The sequence below is a fragment of the Salvelinus namaycush genome, chromosome 29 (genome assembly GCF_016432855.1).
Source record: "Salvelinus namaycush isolate Seneca chromosome 29, SaNama_1.0, whole genome shotgun sequence".
Lineage (NCBI taxonomy): Eukaryota > Metazoa > Chordata > Actinopteri > Salmoniformes > Salmonidae > Salvelinus > Salvelinus namaycush.
In genome coordinates, this window is record NC_052335.1 from 4,270,988 (window position 1) to 4,289,857 (window position 18,870).

An 18,870-nucleotide genomic window follows, 5' to 3' on the forward strand; every position below is an offset into this window, starting at 1 on the left:
GATTGCTTATTTGCGAAGGAGAGTTTGAATATTGTCTGAATATTATTAATCTAATCAGCTCTCGATCTTCAACACACACAACTCAAGTTTACAGATTTTCAATAAATAAGGTTCTCACAATTTTTATTAAGAGTTGATTGATTAAACAGTCATAGTATTCATAGGTTTTAAGAGTAGTACTGTACAGTGGATTAGGGTTTCTGATGTCCTTCATTTGTTCATAGGTGGCATTTTTGCAGTAAATGTTTACCAGGGATACAAAATGTACTAAAACACAGAAACATCAGTTATCCTTATGCAGGGCAGGGGTTTTTCATCACCATGTGACCTGACCAGGAACAATTGCAGGCCCTAGTTTTAGAGTGTTAAATTATGTTATTTAGGGAGGTCTCATGGTTAAGGAAAACTCCTGATCATTAAAGCTTTCAGCAAGACAGACCTTTATCAAAAGTGGCAATGCAGACAGTGGTTGGTAATGCCCAGTCAAGATACGACAGGGTTCTCCAACTCTGGTCCTGGAGAGCTACTGGAGTGTGTATGCCTTTGATCCAGACCAGCCCTAACACACCTTCAATCTGCATTCGTACTGGGCTGGAACAAAAGCCATACCCAGTAGCTCTCCCGACCAGAGTAGAGGAACCCTGAGATACAGAGTGTTGTACTGTTACACCTTATTTGAGCTTTGAAAAACAGTAAGGCAGTGACTTTCCATTGTAATATATTACGGCATTCATCGGATGTTTCTTTGTCATATGCAGATTCAAGAAAATGTACAACCTAAAATGAAAGGGAAACATTTTGAAAAATAAAAACAATGCTCATGGACATTAAAAACATTAAAGCAAAGAGGAAGCCAAACTATGGTATCGTCAGTGTGTAAAAAATCTAAAATCTGTTTAGCGGCAGACAGCATCCATCTACAATGACACAAAGTTGGCAACAAAGCAGTAGATCCTTTAACTGTTGAGAAGTTGAAGATGCTAAAAATCAAAAGGAGCGTTGGTCGATGGTATGGAGCAGTGTTACCCCCTCAAAGGGAAGGTAGTGAGTGACCTTTTAGGCCCTAGTTGACCTTTCACCCCTGACCCCAGAGAGGGGTCACTCACTCCAGCTTAAGGAGCTCAACATCGAAGATGAGGGTGGCGTTGGGGGGGATGACACCGGGGTGACCTGTGGCTCCATAGGCCATATCCGGCGTGCAGGTGATCTTCGCCCGCTGGCCCACGCTCATCTGGGGGAGACAGAGGGAGGAAGACAACAGGTAGAGGGATTGTCAACACTTGCTTATCATGTGTTGCAATATTAACATAAAATATCATGAGTACAAAGATGGAGTGACACTATCTGCTGTAAGACGATGCCATCTCACCTGTGCGATTCCTTCCTCCCAGCCCTTGATGACTTCCTGTCGCCCGATCTTGAACTTGAAGGGTTTGTTTCTGTCTCGAGAAGAGTCAAACTTCTTCCCATTCTGCAGCATACCTGGCAGAGAAATCACACAAACACTTAACTCAATGATCTTCCGAGGTACAGGTAGGTGTTTGAAAATTCTTGTTTATTCATGTATTCTGCTTTATATGAGTACTACTGTGTACACGTGAGTGTGCTTGTGGAATCATTTGAACACAAAACAAGGCCTACACAAGTACATTTTCCACACAGATCAATTCCATTCCCGTCATTCAAACGTTTCCCCTCGAAAACAAACTAAAACAAAACAGAGCACTGGTTTTGCATGAGGTCAGGAAATCCTTCACCTCTGCTGCAAGAAATACTGTCTTGAATGCCTCGGGAATCATAGCATTCCAAATTCCAACATCAAAGGCTTCGGGGAAAGGCAGATTCTGATAACAGGGCTGGCACTAAAACAGGAGTAATTCCCCTGGGCTTCCTTATCCAGGTCCTGGGCTCGTTTCAATGATCCAAATGAACAAAGGGAATGTGAAATATGAGGCAGTGGCCTAGTTCTTTCTCTGGATTATCTCTGACGGTTAACTAGGCCATGTCTAGCCTGCATCTAGACCACAGGGGAAACAGACAGATAGACAGACAGGGAGAAACAGTAGTGGCACAACAATTACTGTGCACATGAAAATCTGTCCATTCAGGCAGGAACGTTAGGTCCAGAAAAACGGAGACCGAGACACTGTGTGCGTGAAGAACAACCATTTTACCTTTCACAGGCCGGGGTAGAATACTGACACGAGTATTACTGAGACAAAATCCTAATGATAATAATCCAGGGCAATGTGGCTGAAGCCATGTGAGAATGTGCCAATTTGCGCTTGCAGAAATCAGACCATTAGAAATACGGTCATGATAAATAAAGGATTTTTCCTAGCCCTGCAGTACCGTAAATTGAAGAAATATTGATGTCAACATTAAGCAGACATAGGGGACTATAATAACCCGTGCAGAAGGGTAGACTAGACTGTTCCAGAAGCACCTATGGTTGGACCGATCCAATCTCATCTGTCCCACGGTATTAAATGTCACAGCAAACATGAACCCTGTTGCTCCACGCAGCAAATCTTGCTGAATGAAGAAAGAAAAAAAACTCTAACAAAACCCATGACAGTTCAGCATGTCAATCTGAAGAACTTGTCACGTCTCGTAAAATTGTCGCTAATGTGCGTTTACCATCGTTTCCAAGTTTTAGTCAAATAACATGATTCATTTCTGCCACCATCACAGTAGACAGACATAACAGCAGCATAAATAGTTGGCAATAAAACGACCAGTCAGTCAGGAGACAGTTCACCCAAAGAGATGTGAGTCTTGTACAGTACTGGCTGCTTCTCCTCATTCACTCCCCCTAAACTTAGTAGGACCGCAAGCTTCCAAGAATCCCTGCCTGTGGGGTCACTGGGCAGAGGTCCAAGCCTGGAGCCGACGGGTCCACAGACCACACAGTGATTACCATCTGTTAATACGGTCTCTCCCCTGGCCAGACTGGTTACAGGCACAGTAAAGTGCTCCTGAAGATGGAAACAATCGGTCACATATATATCTTTTTTTAAACACAGTGAAACAGGGCTAGGATGTTTATTTCGTATGCAGGCTGGGAATTGCTAGGGACCTCACTATATGGTTTATCACGATACGATATGTATTGCGATTCTCACAGTTCTGTGTGTATTGCGATTCGACACTGATTTTATTGCCATTCGATGTTCCAAACATATTGCTCACCGTTTGTCTGCTGCAGAGGGACAAGAGAGAGCCACATGAAAATGTGTTTTGATCAGTCATGGAAATAAAACTTTTGGAAAACAAATTTGTCTCCCTATTGAAAAGAAGATGGAGAACAAGTTGTGAAGGAAAAATACTGGAGTTTTGGTGGAGGTAAAAGGAAACTAGAACCAAAATAATATTGCGATATTGTCAAAACAATATGACATATCGTCAACAAAATAATATCCTGTAATGTAACTATTTTTTACCCCATCATTAATGCAACATAGGTCCTATTTTCTCCCAAGCAGCAATGATATGGCCAGTTGCAAAGTAAAGTGGTTCTTAGAATTAAATTATTAAGACTCCTTTGCTGAACAGGTGAAAAGGTGGCTGTGTTTCAAAAACACAACTTAACCTATGTCTACCAGTATATCAAACATTAGTACACCAAACATTAAGAGCACCTTCCTAATATTGAGTTGCACCCCATTCTTGATACACACAGGAAACTGTTGAGTGTGAAAAACCCAGCAGCGTTGCAGTTCTTGACACAAACCGGTGCGCCGGGCACATACTACCATACCCCATTCAAAAGGCACTTAAATATTTTGTCTTGCCCATTCACCCTCTGAATGGCACACACACACAATCCATGTCTTAATTGTCTCAAGGATATAAAATCCTTCTTTAACCTGTCCCCTCCACTTCATCTACACTGATTGAAGTGGATTTAACAAGTGACATGAATAAGGGGGATCATAGCTTTCACCTGGTCAGTCTGTCATGGAAAGAGCAGGTGTTCTTAATGTTAAAGCCAGTCCAATAATGTATCTTCCTGCAGCAAAATGCAGAGAGCCCACATTATCTTGGTTGAGTCAGGGTGGGGTCGTATGAAAATAACAGGCTTCTTCCTTCCCTGTTACTGCAGCACAGTTCCAGACCCTCTTGGATATCAGGCAGGCGATAAGTGACTAGATAGACAGTGTAGAAAGCATGACAAACTGGGCCGGCTAAATCCCTGGTTCTCTGCTTGGGTTGGGGGTTAAAATACCCAGGGAAGACCCATGTATGCCCAAAATGGCACCCTATTCCCTATATAGTGCCCTATACTTTAGGCAGAGCCACACAGGGTTGCCACATAGGGTTCTGACTAAATGTAGTGCACTATTAGAGAATAGGGCACCTTTTAAATTTTGGCCTCCAGACCCTCTTGAGTAGTGTGGGATCTCAAAGGGGCTCAGTCTCAGGCTATCCAGCCCAGCTAGGCTATTTATACTCTGTTTTCTGTATCTGTGTCTCAGACCACACGTCACACAAACAAGCCTCTCGTCCCCTGGGGCCCAGAGATGTAAGGAGATAGCACACGTACGCCATCTGTCTGCAACATGCTTTTATAGACATGTTGGCACATCATGGGGCTGTGAACAAGTAAACTCAGCAAAAAAAGGAAACGTCATCTCGCTGTCAACTGCGTTTATTTTCAGCAAACTTAACATGTGTAAATATTTGTATGAACATAACAAGATTCAACAACTGAGACATAAACTGAACAAGTTCCACAGACATGTGACTAACAGAAATTGAATAATGTGTCCCTGAAGAAAGGGGGGGGGGGGGGGGGGGGGGTCAAAAGTAACAGTCAGTATCTGGTGTGGCCACCAGCTGCATTAAGTACTGCAGTGCATCTCCTTCTCATGGACTGCACCAGATGTGCCAGTTCTTGCTGTGAGATGTTACCCCACTCTTCCACCAAGGCACCTGCAAGTTCCCGGACATTTCTGGGGGGAATGGCCCTGGCCCTCACCGTCCGATCCAACAGGTCCCAGACGTGCTCAATGGGATTGAGATCCGGGCTCTTCGCTGGCCATGGCAGAACACTGACATTCCTGTCTTGCAGGAAATCACGCACTGAACGAGCAGTATGGCTGGTGGCATTGTCATGCTGGAGCGTTATGTCAGGATGAGCCTGCAGGAAGGGTACCACATAAGAGAGGAGGTCCTACTTCGATTTGGAGGTGGAGGGTCCATCATGGTCTGGGGCGGTGTGTCACAGCATCATCAGACTGAGCTTGTTGTCATTGCAGGCAATCTCAACGTTGTGCGTTACAGCTCATTCCTTCGATGATAAACGCAAATCCAACCATCACCCCTGGTGAGACAAAACCGCGACTCATCAGTGAAGAGCACTTTTTGCCAGTCCTGTCTGGTCCAGCGACGGTGGGTTTGTGCCCATAGGTGACGTTGTTGCCGGTGATGTCTGGTGAGGACCTGCCTTACAACAGGCCTACACGCCCTCAGTCCAGCCTCTCTCAGCCTATTGCGGACAGTCTGAGCACTGATGGAGAGATTGGTGTAACTCGAGCAGTTGTTGTTGCCATCCTGTACCTGTCCCGCAGGTGTGATGTTCGGTTGTACCGATCCTGTGCAGGTGTTGTTACACGTGGTCTGCCACTGCGAAGACGATCAGCTGTCCATCCTGTCTCCCTGTAGCGCTGTCTTAGGCGTCTCATAGTACGGACACTGCAATTTATTGCCCTGACCACATCTGCAGTCCTCATGCCTCCTTGCAGCATGCCTAAGGCATGTTTACGCAGATGAGCAGGGACCCTGGGCATCTTTCTTTTGGTGTTTTTCAGAGTCAGTAGAAAGGCCTCTTTAGTGTCCTAAGTTTTCATAACTGTGACCTTAATTGCCTACCGTCTGTACGCTGTTAGTGTCTTAACGACCGATCCACAGGTGCATGTTCATTAATTGTTTATGATTCATTGAACAAGCATGGGAAACAGTGTTTAAACCCTTTACAATGAAGATCTGTGAAGTTATTTGGATTTTTACAAATGATCTTTGAAAGACAGTTTGGGGGGAGTGACACCGGGGTGACCTGTACTGCAGTATTAATTAGCCCAGTCTCTGCTGCTATTTACTTCCATAGCACCTCGTGGCAATAGGCCTAATCATTAAAATACATGAGAAAGAAGCACTGCTGGGAGTCAGTGTGACATTCAGCCGTGCTCTTAGTAAGTTGTTGCATCTACTTTGATTGAGTTGGCTAATACACTACAGTACTGTAGGGGGGGGGGGGGGGGGGGGGGGGGGGGGGGGGGGGTTAGTAGGACCATACCACCTGTGCAGTAATGAAAATATAATGATAATAATTATACACAAGGCTTTAAAGTGTTCAGAGGAATAAGTGAAGGCTAGGACTACTATCTGTGAGTTATATTTAACCGTATTGCACTATGGTTCTCACTCTGATCAGTATTCTGTTCAATCTCCCTGTCTGGAAGGCAATCCCAACTCCTGCTGGGCTGTGTCAAATCAAAATCAATGAGGGTTGGGCCCTGATGGATAACATGGCCTCTTGCCCATTACTCACCTACCCATTACTCACCTACTGCCTGCCGGCAGTTGATGTGCAAATGTACAGTATCAGTATAAATATATCTAAATATATCTAAAATGCATAAAAATGAACAGAGTGCAAATGCAGTATAGTACAGTTATTTTGTGTACAAAGTTCAGAGATGGCTTGTGCACCATAAAGTGCATAGCCCTTTAGTCTCTATGGGCCAGATAGCCAGTTGGTGAGGGCCACAGCATAGCCCTTTAGTCTCTATGGGCCAGATAGCCAGTTGGTGAGGGCCACGGCCCGGGGGAAGAAACTGTTCAGGTGGCGGGAGGTTTTGGTCATGAGTGACCTGAACCGGCTGCCAGAAGAAGGCTAATTCGCTATTTTTCTATCCAAATATTATTTATAAAGAGAAGCATTATATTGTTAGATTATAGGAGTAGGCCTAAAACATTCTTCCTCATCTGACGCTCAACAGTCAGAGTCAGTTGGGGTGGCGGTGCGCAAGGAACACGATACGGGCAGAACATTTACATAGCAGTTTTTTTGAACCAAATATTGCAATTTGACTTGCGATATAGATCAAAACACTTGGGTGAACTTTTGGGAATCTTAGTAATATAAATATTTAGATTTAGAAGCAATGTGTAAAGCAGCATAGTTCTTGTTTTGAACAATCTGACTGCATTTGACCTAACAGATCAGCATGCAAACGTATAATACATCTAAAAGTGGGGAGGAGGAACTGTGCTGGTTGAGTGACAGGGGGTAAGGTTGTGTGTGTGTGTGGGAAGCAGCTGCAAGAGGATTATACAGAGGGTGTACAAAACATCTTTCCATGACATAGACTGACCAGGTGAATCCAGGTGAAAGATATGATCCCTTATTGATGTCACCTACCACCCACTTCCATCAGTGTAGATGAAGGGAAGGAGACCGTTTAATTAAGGATTTTTAAGACAACTGAGACATGGATTGTGTATGTGTGCCATCTAGAGGGTGAATGGGCAAGGCAAAAATATTTAAGTGCCAGGCGCATCAGTTTGAGTGTGTCAAGAACTGCAACGCTGCTGGGTTTTTCATGCTCAACAGTTTCCCGTGTGTATCAAGAATGGTCCACCACCCAAAGAACATCCAGCCAACTTGATACAACTGTGTGAAGCATTGTAGTCAACATGGGCCAGCATCCATGTGGAACGCTTGACACCTTGTAGAGTCCATGCCCAACGAGTAAATGCTGTTCTGAGGGCAAAAGGGGGTGCAACTCAATATTAAGAAGGTGATTCTAATGTTTTATACATTCAGTATAGATGAATGCAATGCACCACCAACTCAAAACATCTTCCTGCGGCTATGAGGAGAGAACGAGAGCGACCGAGATAGAGAGAGACGAATATAGACAGAGAGATACTGCTGTGCTCAGGCCTGGTCTCCTGCAGTACTCTATATAAAGGCCTGCGGTGCAGCTGTGTTGTCTGCAGGGGAGTTGACCCTATTACTGGAGCACGAATGCAAAGTCTGCATTCTGTCTCTCCGTCTTTCCTTTTCAGTCTTTCTCTATCTCCTCTCTCTCGCAATTCAATTCAGTAGACTTTGACGTGGCAAGTTAAATTACTTACATTGTCAAAGTACACATATAACAACAATGGTGGGACCAACAGCAATAAGGCATCAATAATAGTAGTAGTAGTAGTAGTGGAAATGGTAGTACCATTAACAGAAACAATATTAATGATAATAATAATAGAAAAATAAATAGTAGTAGGCTAGTCAACGTGACTGAAAAGCCACATGGCATGGTATGAACGTTTTGACATTATATTGCATTTCAGGTTGTGGCAGGAGACCACATACAGTATTTGGCTGCCAAAATGGCTGGATTTCACACAGTAAATAAATATATATATATAGGTCTTAATCTTTCATAGTTTCAAATTCTTTGTACTGAATGATAATTCTGGGAAAGAAAGATTTTCTTAGGTCTGAGTATTTGTCACAGTGTAAACAGTGTTTCCCAAACTCGGTCCTCGGGATCCCAAGTTGTGCACATTTAGTTTTTTGCCCAAACACTACACAGCTAATTCAAATGATCAAAGCTTGATGAATAGTTGATTATTTGAATCAGCTGTGTAGTGCTCGGGCAAAAACCAAAACGTGCACCACTTGGGGTCCCAAGGACCAAGTCTGGGAAACCCTGGTGTAATAGGAATCGCAGCTCTGTCTCTACCTCTGCCCGGGGGCAGAGTGAGCACAGCCTGTCCTCTCTGGGCAGCCAGGTTTGCCTGTGATGACCGGTTTCTATAGCCAAAATTCTCACAGAGTCTGTACCTAGTTAGTGTTTTCCTCAGTTTTCTATCAGTCACAGCGGTCAGATAGTCTGCCACCATGTACTGTCTGTTTATAGCCAAATAGCATTGATTTCCATTTTTTTGTGGTGTCTTTCCAATAAGTGATTTATTTTTTATCTTTGCTTTGTGATAATTTGGTTGGACCAGACTTTCGGAGCTCTGTCCTGAGGCTCTATGGGGTTAGTTTGGGTTAGTGAACTGAGCCTCAGAACCAGATGGCTGATGGGACTCTTCTCTTGTTTCACCTCTTGACATCGTAGGGCTGTGTGATAAAATGTTTCAGGGTCGCTTGTTTTGAGATGGTTGTAAAATTTGATGGCTCTTTTTTTCCAATTCGAATAAGGAGGGGGTATTGGCCCAATTCTACTCTACATGCATTATTTTGAGTTTTTCTTTGCACTTGCAATAAAAAATGTTGCATTGGATGTTTGTCCCCATTTGGTAAATTCATTATTAGAGTGTGGATCCCATACTTCACTGCCATATAGAGGAATTGGTTCTATAACTGACTGGAACATTTTGAGCCAGATTCTAATTTAAACTTTAATGTTCCTTTAATTCTTCTTGCTTTGTCTCTATGCTCGTTCACAGCCATACGAAAGCTACCTGTGTTGCTGATATTTAGTCCTAGATACATGTCGTGTTTGGTGTGTTGTAATACTACTGTGTCCAAATAGAATTTATATTTGTGATCCTGATTTCCGGACCTCTTTTATATTCTGTTTTTTTGTTTTTGGAGAGAGCCCAATTCTGACAGAACCTGTGCAGATAATCTAGGTGCTGCTAACTCCTCCTTAGTAGGAGACAGCAGCACCAGGTCATCTGCATGCAGCAGCCACTTGATTTCAGTGTTGTGTAGGGTGAGGCCAGGTGCTGCAGATTCTTCTAATGTTTTTGCCAGTTCATTAATGTAGATGTTAAAAAGTGTTGGACTAATTGAGCAGCCCTGTTTCACTCCACATCCCTGAGAGAATAAGTATGTTTGCTTGTTGCCAATTTTAACCGCGCATTAGTTTTTTTTTGTGTATGTTGATTTAATAACGTCATATGTTTTCCCTCCAATGCCACTTTTATTTAGGTTTATAAAAATATATATTTGTGCCAAATTGAATCAAATGCTTTTTTGAAGTCTACAAAACATCAGTAGACTTTGCCTTTGTTTTGCTTGACTTGTTTGTCAATTAGAGTTGAGGGTATAAATGTGGTCTATTATGCAGTAATTCTGTAAAAATCCAATCTGGGTTCTGCTCAGGACGTTGTGTTCACCAAGGAAATGAAGTAGTCTGCTATTTATGATACTGCAGAGAATTTCCCCCCAAGTTTCTGTTAATGCTAATTCCTCTAATTATGTGGGTAAATTTTTGGTACATTTTTATAGATTGGTGCGATCAATCCTTGGTTCCAAATATCGGGGGAAATACCTGCAGTGAGGATAATGTTGGTCTGTATAATTGATCATCTAAAATACCGTCGGCACCACAGGCCTTTTTGGGTTGTAGAGTACATTGTTTTTTTTCAATAGTTCTTGTTCTGTAAATTGGGATATCCACAGGATTCTGATAGTCTTTGACCACTGATTCAAGGATTTATAATGTCTTGTATATCCTTTTGTTCCGGGATCTTTGTTATATTGCTGTAGAGGTTTGCAAAGTAATTACTCCACATATCACCATATTGGATAGCCAATTTAATCATGATGTGGTTTGTTTAATTAATTCAAATTATCCCAGAAGTGGTTTGATTCTATGGATTCCTCAATTATATCCATCAGATTTATAATGCGCTGTTCCTTTTTTGGTCTTAGGGTGTGTTTGTATTGCTTCAGAGCTTCCCCATAATGAAGGCGTATATTTTTTGTTGTCTGGATCTCTGTTTTTGATTAGATATATTTCTCAATGACTTCCTTTAGATTTCTGCAATCATTATCAAACAATTTTTTATTATCTATTATTTTTGGTTTGCTCTTATGTTTCTTTAGGATTAGCCAAGGAGGCTAATTTGTTTTTTTGTTTTTTTTTAAGAAAAAAAAAAGGTTTAATTTGTAAAAAATAAAATAAAATAAAAAATGTGTTTCTTTTTCCAAACAGCCAAATGTACACCTTCTTTGGAGAATGTTACGTAGTTCCCCAGAACAGTTGAGCCAGTCACCTTTGTTTGTAAATTGCACGAGAGAAAGCAGAAGCAGCTGAATCCAGCTGTCTCTTGACAGGGGGTTGCATTTTATATTGAAAGTAAAGTGTTTTTTTGCTTCAATAGAGTGATCAGGCATGTACAACTATACTTTTCCTTTACAGAAAATACACTAGTGCAACACATTCGGCAGAAAAAATATCTTAATTTTCATCACGACAACAGAAATGCAACACTATGTGGCTGGCAGCCACACAAGTAAATGAGCTTACAATGAAAAGGGAGAAAAGGGGGATACCTTGACAGATGTACAACAATGTATTCAACTGAAATGTGTCTTCCACATTTACCCAACCGCTCTGAATCAGAGAGGTGCGGGCGCTACCTTAATCAACATCCACGTCTTCGGGGTTACTGGCCCAAAAAACGATGCATGGCCATCATATCTCTAATGTTTAGGCCTATCATAGGAAATGTAGCTGGCTACATTCTTTCTAACGTTTTGCTTAAAGTTAATCTTGTATTTTACCTGCGAAAAATAGACTAGCTACACCGAGAGAAAAGTAAAGGAGAAAAGTAGCTACACATCCGTCAGAGTGCTATCTGCTGATAGAATGCCCGTTACTGAATTCTCATCCGAGTTTAGAAGTGCATCTGAAGCACAAAAATAGTCTGATGCCGAGCAGAAATTACAATATGAAGCATTTTAGATCTGCATTTACAAAACGCAGCAAGATATATTTTTTTCCCTGTGTGAAAAATGCAGAATTCTGAGTAAACAAGAACCCCAAGTTTAACTTGCTAAGTAAGTGGCTGAATTAATAAGGTAACGGGGCATCATATTGTGTTAGCTTTCTGCTGTGTTTGAGAAGCCAAAGCCCTTTGGATTAGTTATTTGTACAGCTGCCACTGCTATCTTGATTTCCTTGCATTTTTTTATCCTCTCCGTTCTCAGCCCGTCTGCTCCTCCTCAATCTTCTCTGAGCAGAGAAGGCAGGCCCATTGCCCTAGCGACTCCAGACAGACACAGCATGCAGCTGGAGAGCCAGTAATGTCTCTCGTTCACATTAGTTTGTGAATGTCCAAACTCACCAAAAAAGGACATTTCGGTAGCTCCTATAGATGTATAACTTTGAGCTGGATTGCCTGTCTTTGCAATTCATTTATTTTCATTTGCATTCGTTAGCATATTTAGCTAGCAGCCTCCATACAATTTTTTGGTGCCCCCTTGTGTACTAGACCGGTAATACCGTAAATCCCGGGGTGAGAGAAAGACGGTACGATGATATGAAAATCTGGATACCCCCCAACCCTACTAATCTCCCACTCTAGAATGGAAAAAGTATCTTCATTGAAGTAGGGTAACAGAGGGAAATGTATGTGGTTTTTAACCATTCGATCACTGCTGCACCGATGCCAAGGAAACCGTTTTTGTTTGTCTGCTGCTAGCTAGCTCTAACAGCTCAAAAACCATCAAAAAGAGTGAAAAACCTTTTTTTTTTTTAAATCTATATGGAGTTGGTCCCTCCCTTTGCTGATATAACAGCCTCGACTCTTCTGGGAAGGCTTTCCACTAGATGTTGGAACATTGCTGCAGGGACTTACTTCCATTCAGCCACAAGAGTATTAGTGAGGTCAGGCACTGATGTTGGGCGATTATGCCTGGCTCGCGGTCAGAGTGTTTGATGGGGTTGAGGTCAGGGCTCTGTGCAGGCCAATCAAGTTCTTCCACACTGATCTCGACAAACCATTTCTATATGGACCTCGCTTCGTGCAAAGGACTATTGTCATGTTGAAACAGGAAATGGCCTTCCCCAAACTGTTGCCACAAAGTTGGAAGCACAGAACCGTCTAGAATGTCATTCTATGCTGTAGCGTTAAGCTTTCCCTTCACTGGAACGAAGGGGCCTAGTCCGAACCATGAAAACAGCCCCAGATCATTGTTCCTTCTCCACTAAACTTTACAGTTGGCACTATGCATTCGGGCAGGTAACCTTCTCCTGGCATCCGCCAAACCCAGATTTGTCCGTCGAACTGCCAGATGGTAAAGCGTGATTCATCACTCAGATAACGCGTTTCCACTGCTCCAGAGACCAATGTCGGCAAGCTTTACACCACTCCAAGCGACGCTTGGCATTGCGCATGGTGATCTTAGACTTGTGTGCAGCTGCTCACCCGTGGAAACCCATTTAATGAATCTCCCGATGAACAGTTATTGTGCTGACGTTGCTTCCAGAGGCAGTTAGGAACTCAGTAGTGGGTGTTGCAACCGAGGACAGACCATTTTTTACGTGCTATGCGCTTCAGCGGTAACGTTCTGTAAGCTTGTGTGGCCTACCACTTCGCGGCTGAGCCATTGTTGCTCCTAGACGTTTCCACTTCAAAATAATGTGGCACTTACAGTTGACCGGGCAGCTCTAGTAGGGCAGAAATTTGACGAACTGACCTGTTGGAAAGGTGGCATCCTATGACGGTGCCACGTTGAAAGTCACTGAGCTCTTCAGTAAGGCCATTCTACTGCCAATGTTTGTCTATGGAGATTATATGGCTGTGTCATCGATTTTATACACCTGTCAGAAATGGGTGTGGCTGAAATAGCCGAATCCACTAATATGAAGGCGTGTCCACATACTTTTGTATATATAGTGTGGCTCTATGCTCACTCTACCTAGTTGTAAATAACGTACAGTATGTAAACTGGGTGGACGCCCTAATGGGTTAAGTACCCAATGCATATGGATGACCAGTAAATTAATCTTCCCAGTCACTTGTCCGGCACCAAACGGAGACCCTGATATATAGTATATATAGAATAGGCTACATACAGTAGGCTACAAAACACACTTCCCAATGAAACTGACTCACCAAATGAAGAAGACGAAGCATAGGCTACTCACCGGTGATGGCAGATGCGCTCGTGCCAATATCTCAAGAATCGCTCAAAAGTGTGTTAGGTTCTACGGAAAGATGAGTCTTTGCTTTTCAAACAGTTGGCCTAATGTTTTTCTCACGATTGTATTTAGACATTTGTGAAGGGGTTAAACTGACAGCTGCAACCAACCATAGAACTATAATCCATAGAAGGCAGTTCCCATTCCAGTCAGGACTGGCAGCTATTGCTTGTGTTCCCATTAGTTTAACAGTCAAAGTGCCAGGGTTAGAGGTTCCAAAATCCTTCTATGGATTACATCTATGGCTGCAACTCAACATGCTGTTCTATATTTGGCACATGTGCTGCCCAAATTGCGGGCTTCCCACTGTAAGTACTTGTGATAAAACTTAATCCATAGCTATTTTTTTTAGAAGCTATTGATCCTCTGTAGCTAAATTATGCTCTCTGGTGTAGTATTTTGTAATTATTTTATTTACAGTGCATTCGGAAAGTATTCAGACCCCTTGACTTTTTCATCATTTTGTTACGTTATAGCCTTATTCTAAAATAGATTAAATATTTTTTTTACTCATCAATCTACATACAATACTCCCGTAAGGAAAAACTGGTTTTTAGAAATTTTTGCAAATGTATTAAACAATAAAAACTGAAATATCATTCAGAGACTCCTGCGTTGTCTTGGCTGTGTGCTTAAGGTCATTGGTCCTGAGCGCTCTGGAGCAGGTTTTAATCAAGGATCTCTCTGTACTTTGCTCCGTTCCTCTTTCCCTCGATCCTGACTAGTCTCTCAGTCCCTGCATCTGAAAAACTTCCCCACAGCATGAAGCTGCCACCACCATGCTTCACCGTAGGGATGGTGCCAGGTTTCCTCCAGATGTGATGCTTGGCATTCAGGCCAAAGAGTTCAATCTTGGTTTCATCAGACCAGAGAATCTTGTGCCTCATGGTCTGAGAGACTTTAGGTGCCTTTTGGTAAACTCCAAGCTGGCTGTCATGTGCGTTTTCCTGAGGAGTGGTGTCCTTCTGGCCACTCTACCATAAAGGCCTGATTGGTGGAGTGCTGCAGAGATGGTTGTCCTTCTGGAAGGTTCTCCCATCTCCACAGAGGAGCTCTGTCAGAGTGACCATCGGGTTCTTGGTCACCTCCCTGACCAAGGCCCTTCTCCCCCGATTGCTCAGTTTGGCCGGGCGGCCATCTCTAGAAGGGTCTTGGTGGTTCCAAACTTCTTCCATTTAAGAATGATGGAGGCCACTGTGTTCTTGGGGACCTTCAATGCGGCATAAATGTTTTGGTACCCTTCCCCAGACCTGTGCCTCGACGCAATCCTGTCTCTGGGCTCTACGGACAATTCCTTCAACCTCATTGCTTGATTTTTGCTCTGACATGCACTGTCAACTGTGGGACCTTATATAGACAGGTGTATGCCTTTCTAAATCATGTCCAATCAATTGAATTTACCACAGGTGGACATCAATCAAGTTTTAGAAACATCTCAAGGATGACCAATGGAAACAGGGGGCACCTGAGCTCAATTTTCAAGTCTCATTGCAAAGGGTCTGAATACTTATGTAAATAAGGTATCCGTTTTTTATTTTTAATATATTTGCTCAAATTTCTAAAAACCTGTTTTCGCTTTGTCATTATGGGGTATTGTGTGTAGATTGATGAGGGGGAAAAAATAATTTTATCCATTTTAGAATAAAATGTGGAAGGAGGGAAGGGGTCTGAATACTTTCTGAATGCACTGTATGTCTGTTCAGACAGGAGTAATATAATTGTTTATTTTACCTTTATTTAACTAAACAAGTCAGTTAAGAACAAATTCTTATTTACAATGATGGCCAAAAGGCCTCCTGTGGGGACAGGGGTTGGGATTAAAAATATATAAATACAGAACAAAACACACATTGAGACAAGAGAGACAACACAACACTACATAAAGAGAGACCTAAGACAACAACATAACATGGTAGCAACACAACATGACAACAACATGGTAGCAACACAACATGGTAGCAGTACAAAACATGGTACAACCATTATTGGTCCCAGACAACAGCATAAAGGGCAAGAAGGTAGAGACAGCAATACATCACACAAAGCAGCCACAACTGTCAGTAAGAGTGTCCATGATTGAGTCTTTGAATGAAGATATTGGCCCCTCAAAAAATGTATAGCATAATTTTGGCAAAATTATTTATATTTATCAGCACCCCTACTTCCTGCTGCTATGTCTCTCTCTCTCTTTATCTCTCTTTTTTATCGCTCTCACTCTCTCTAAACTACTGCACTGACCTGCAAAAAACTAAACTCAGAAGGAACAGGGCCAGGACCTCATTAGGAGTCTTCATTACTACCGCTCTCACTCACTGCCTTCTCGGCAACAATAAACCAAACAGCAATCAATCACTCAACATAATGACAAAGTGTTGAGCTGTAAATGTATCACCAAACATTAACAGTGTATTAAACTTTACTTGTTGTAGAGTTCAAGCCATGTCTTCAAAGTGACAAGTGGCACATAAACTGGCGCACACACAGGTCATATACACGTTATAAACATGTAATAAACGTGTAATCACCAAGACAGAATGTTGACATTTACTTCCCGTTTCCTGTCTGACCTGGTTGTCTGGGAGACGACCCTGAGACATAAAATGGCCCACCTAGTAAAAAATAATAATAATTGTACATTCATTTCCCAACCAGATGCTCTGTCACACACTCTTTACCTGTGTAATGGACAACACACGTCTGGCCCTTCTTTGGGAAAGTCCTTGCTGTTGAAAAGAAAACAAACAATAGTGGGTAGATTGTAGTGCGTGTGTGTGTGTGTGTGTGTGTGTGTGTGTGTGTGTGTGTGTGCGGTAGGCTCTAATCTCCCTCATGTGTGTGCAATTTTTTACACCCTGCAGCCTAATAGAGTAAGGAGCTAATAGATTAACAATGCCTGGCTGGATTACGTCTGTCTGTGTGTTGTTATGTCTGAGCCAGGAAAGCTGAACCCTTATCCATGTATAGTAGACCTATTTCCAAACTATTCAATCCTAATGTATTAATCAACTGGTTATTATTGGTTATTATTGTCCCAGAGACATGAAGTTCTGAGTGTGTGGAATTATGCCTTAAATTATAGAAAGAAAAGGTGAGAGAGGATGCAAGGAGCCACAGATGAAAGGGAGAACAAGACTTTGTCAGAGTGTAAGCATGTGGTGTACAGGTGTATTGTAGGTTGTGTGTCTGCGGGAAAAACTTGCTTTACCACAGAGCAGTGATTTCCTATGGGGTATTCTGTTGTGGTATTGGTGGTATGGCAGACTGTAATAATAGGATGTGTCCTAGCCATGGCGTGATTAGTTATGATGCTGTTACATCAAATCATTAGCTGTAACATCTTATTGCTTTAGCTAAAAGCATACACACATGTAGCTTTGCCGTTTTCTGGCTGTATAATAGCGGAATAATCTATCCTACTTCAAATGACAATTATTACCGACAAAAAGCAGGAATTCCACGAGCTGGTCTGGGAAGAACGCTGGCTGGCTATAAATGCCGAGTGTTCTAGCTCGAGATTGGTCTGAAGATTGGTCTGTGCTGATCGAGAGGGTCAGTGCAATCCGGGGTTGGGACGTCACTACCCTAAACCCTAACCTAGCCAAAAACAATAAAAAAATGTAAACCTCAAATCTGATAGGGGCGTCCCAAGGATCCCTGATAACATGGACAGTACAGAGAGCGAGGAACATTTCGAATGCTTGAGAAATACATGTTGTGGAGTATGTAGGCCTGGTAAAATTGTAACTAACTACTTTGCAACGGCTGTAAATCCGTAAAACGTTACCACAGTATATGATAATACTGCATTTCCCACAATTTCGTAATCGCTAAATGAATAAGCATATAACGTTACTGCACAACAATCCAAAATCTAAACAGACGCAAAAATGTAGCAAAAAAACTCACCATCTCCTGGGGATATTGTTTCAATTTCCACACCCATTATGATACAAAGCCGACGGTGTTTGCTAAAGCATCAAATAAAGCAGGTTTGGTTTCTACTGTCTAGTCTATTTCGGTGGCTAAAAATGTGCAAGCTACGACAATGCCGACCACTGATCGAATCCACTAGTCTGAGAAATGCAAGATTGTATTTGCCTGGCTATCCAGAATAGACTCCTTGCTCCGGCCAAACACTACGCCACGCCCACGGACGTTATGTAGTGTTCAGATGCTATCCACGTGCCGCGTTCAACGATTGAGGAACTCAGTAATGTCAGAGTTTCCTAGTTCCGACTAGTAAAAGAACGCCGCATAAACCCAGCGAAATAATTGAGTGTGTTGTCAGGCTAAAATCACAGAGATTCTAAACCCAGAGGCGCAACATCGTGAGACTTCGGGAATGCTTGCGAAACATACCAAACAGACCCGGCCGGAGTTTGGGTTTGAGATGTCAATGAGAACAGTGAACAAATCTTCCTTAGTTGTTAATTTTCTCGAAATCTAAAGGCTCAACCTAGATTCGAGCCAGTGTGTTACGTACTTTAACATGTTATTACTCCAACCTCGTGAAAGTGATGAACTGACACGTTTTTATTTTCGTCAAAAACAACTTAAAATGGAAGGAGTGCCTTTGATTTGACGGCCTGCACATGCGTAGTTTGGCGCGAGACAATAGTTTTACTCGATTACGTGTTTCTACCAATTACGCTTATACACCCAATTGGTTTCTATGCTGCGTTCAAATGCTAGTTGGAAATAGGATATTTGTAAATTACCAAATTGCTGACTCGTTGAAGATGCCATGTGTATAACTACAACCAGTTAGTAAGTCGGAAATGTCCGAGTTTCCTAGTTCTGACTAATACTTGAACACGACATTAGCTAGCCAACGTCGCCATCGTGTGTTGTCATGTTTGCTGCCTTGCTATGTTGTTGTCATAGGTCTCTCTTTATATATATTGTTATGTTGTCT

The 18,870-nt window shown here is 42.4% G+C and overlaps 1 protein-coding gene across 1 annotated transcript; it reads right to left on the minus strand.

Annotated features, from left to right (window-relative positions):
• Nucleotides 1–97: 97 nt before the first annotated feature.
• LOC120024215 (peptidyl-prolyl cis-trans isomerase FKBP1B) lies at nucleotides 98–18,101 on the minus strand. Its single transcript, XM_038968408.1, has 4 exons — nucleotides 17,862–18,101; nucleotides 16,631–16,678; nucleotides 1,370–1,482; nucleotides 98–1,231 (listed from the first exon to the last, which is right to left on the minus strand). Exons 1-4 carry the CDS (start codon nucleotides 17,896–17,898, stop codon nucleotides 1,103–1,105), a joined length of 327 nt encoding a protein of 108 aa, XP_038824336.1. The 5' UTR covers nucleotides 17,899–18,101; the 3' UTR covers nucleotides 98–1,102.
• Nucleotides 18,102–18,870: the final 769 nt, after the last annotated feature.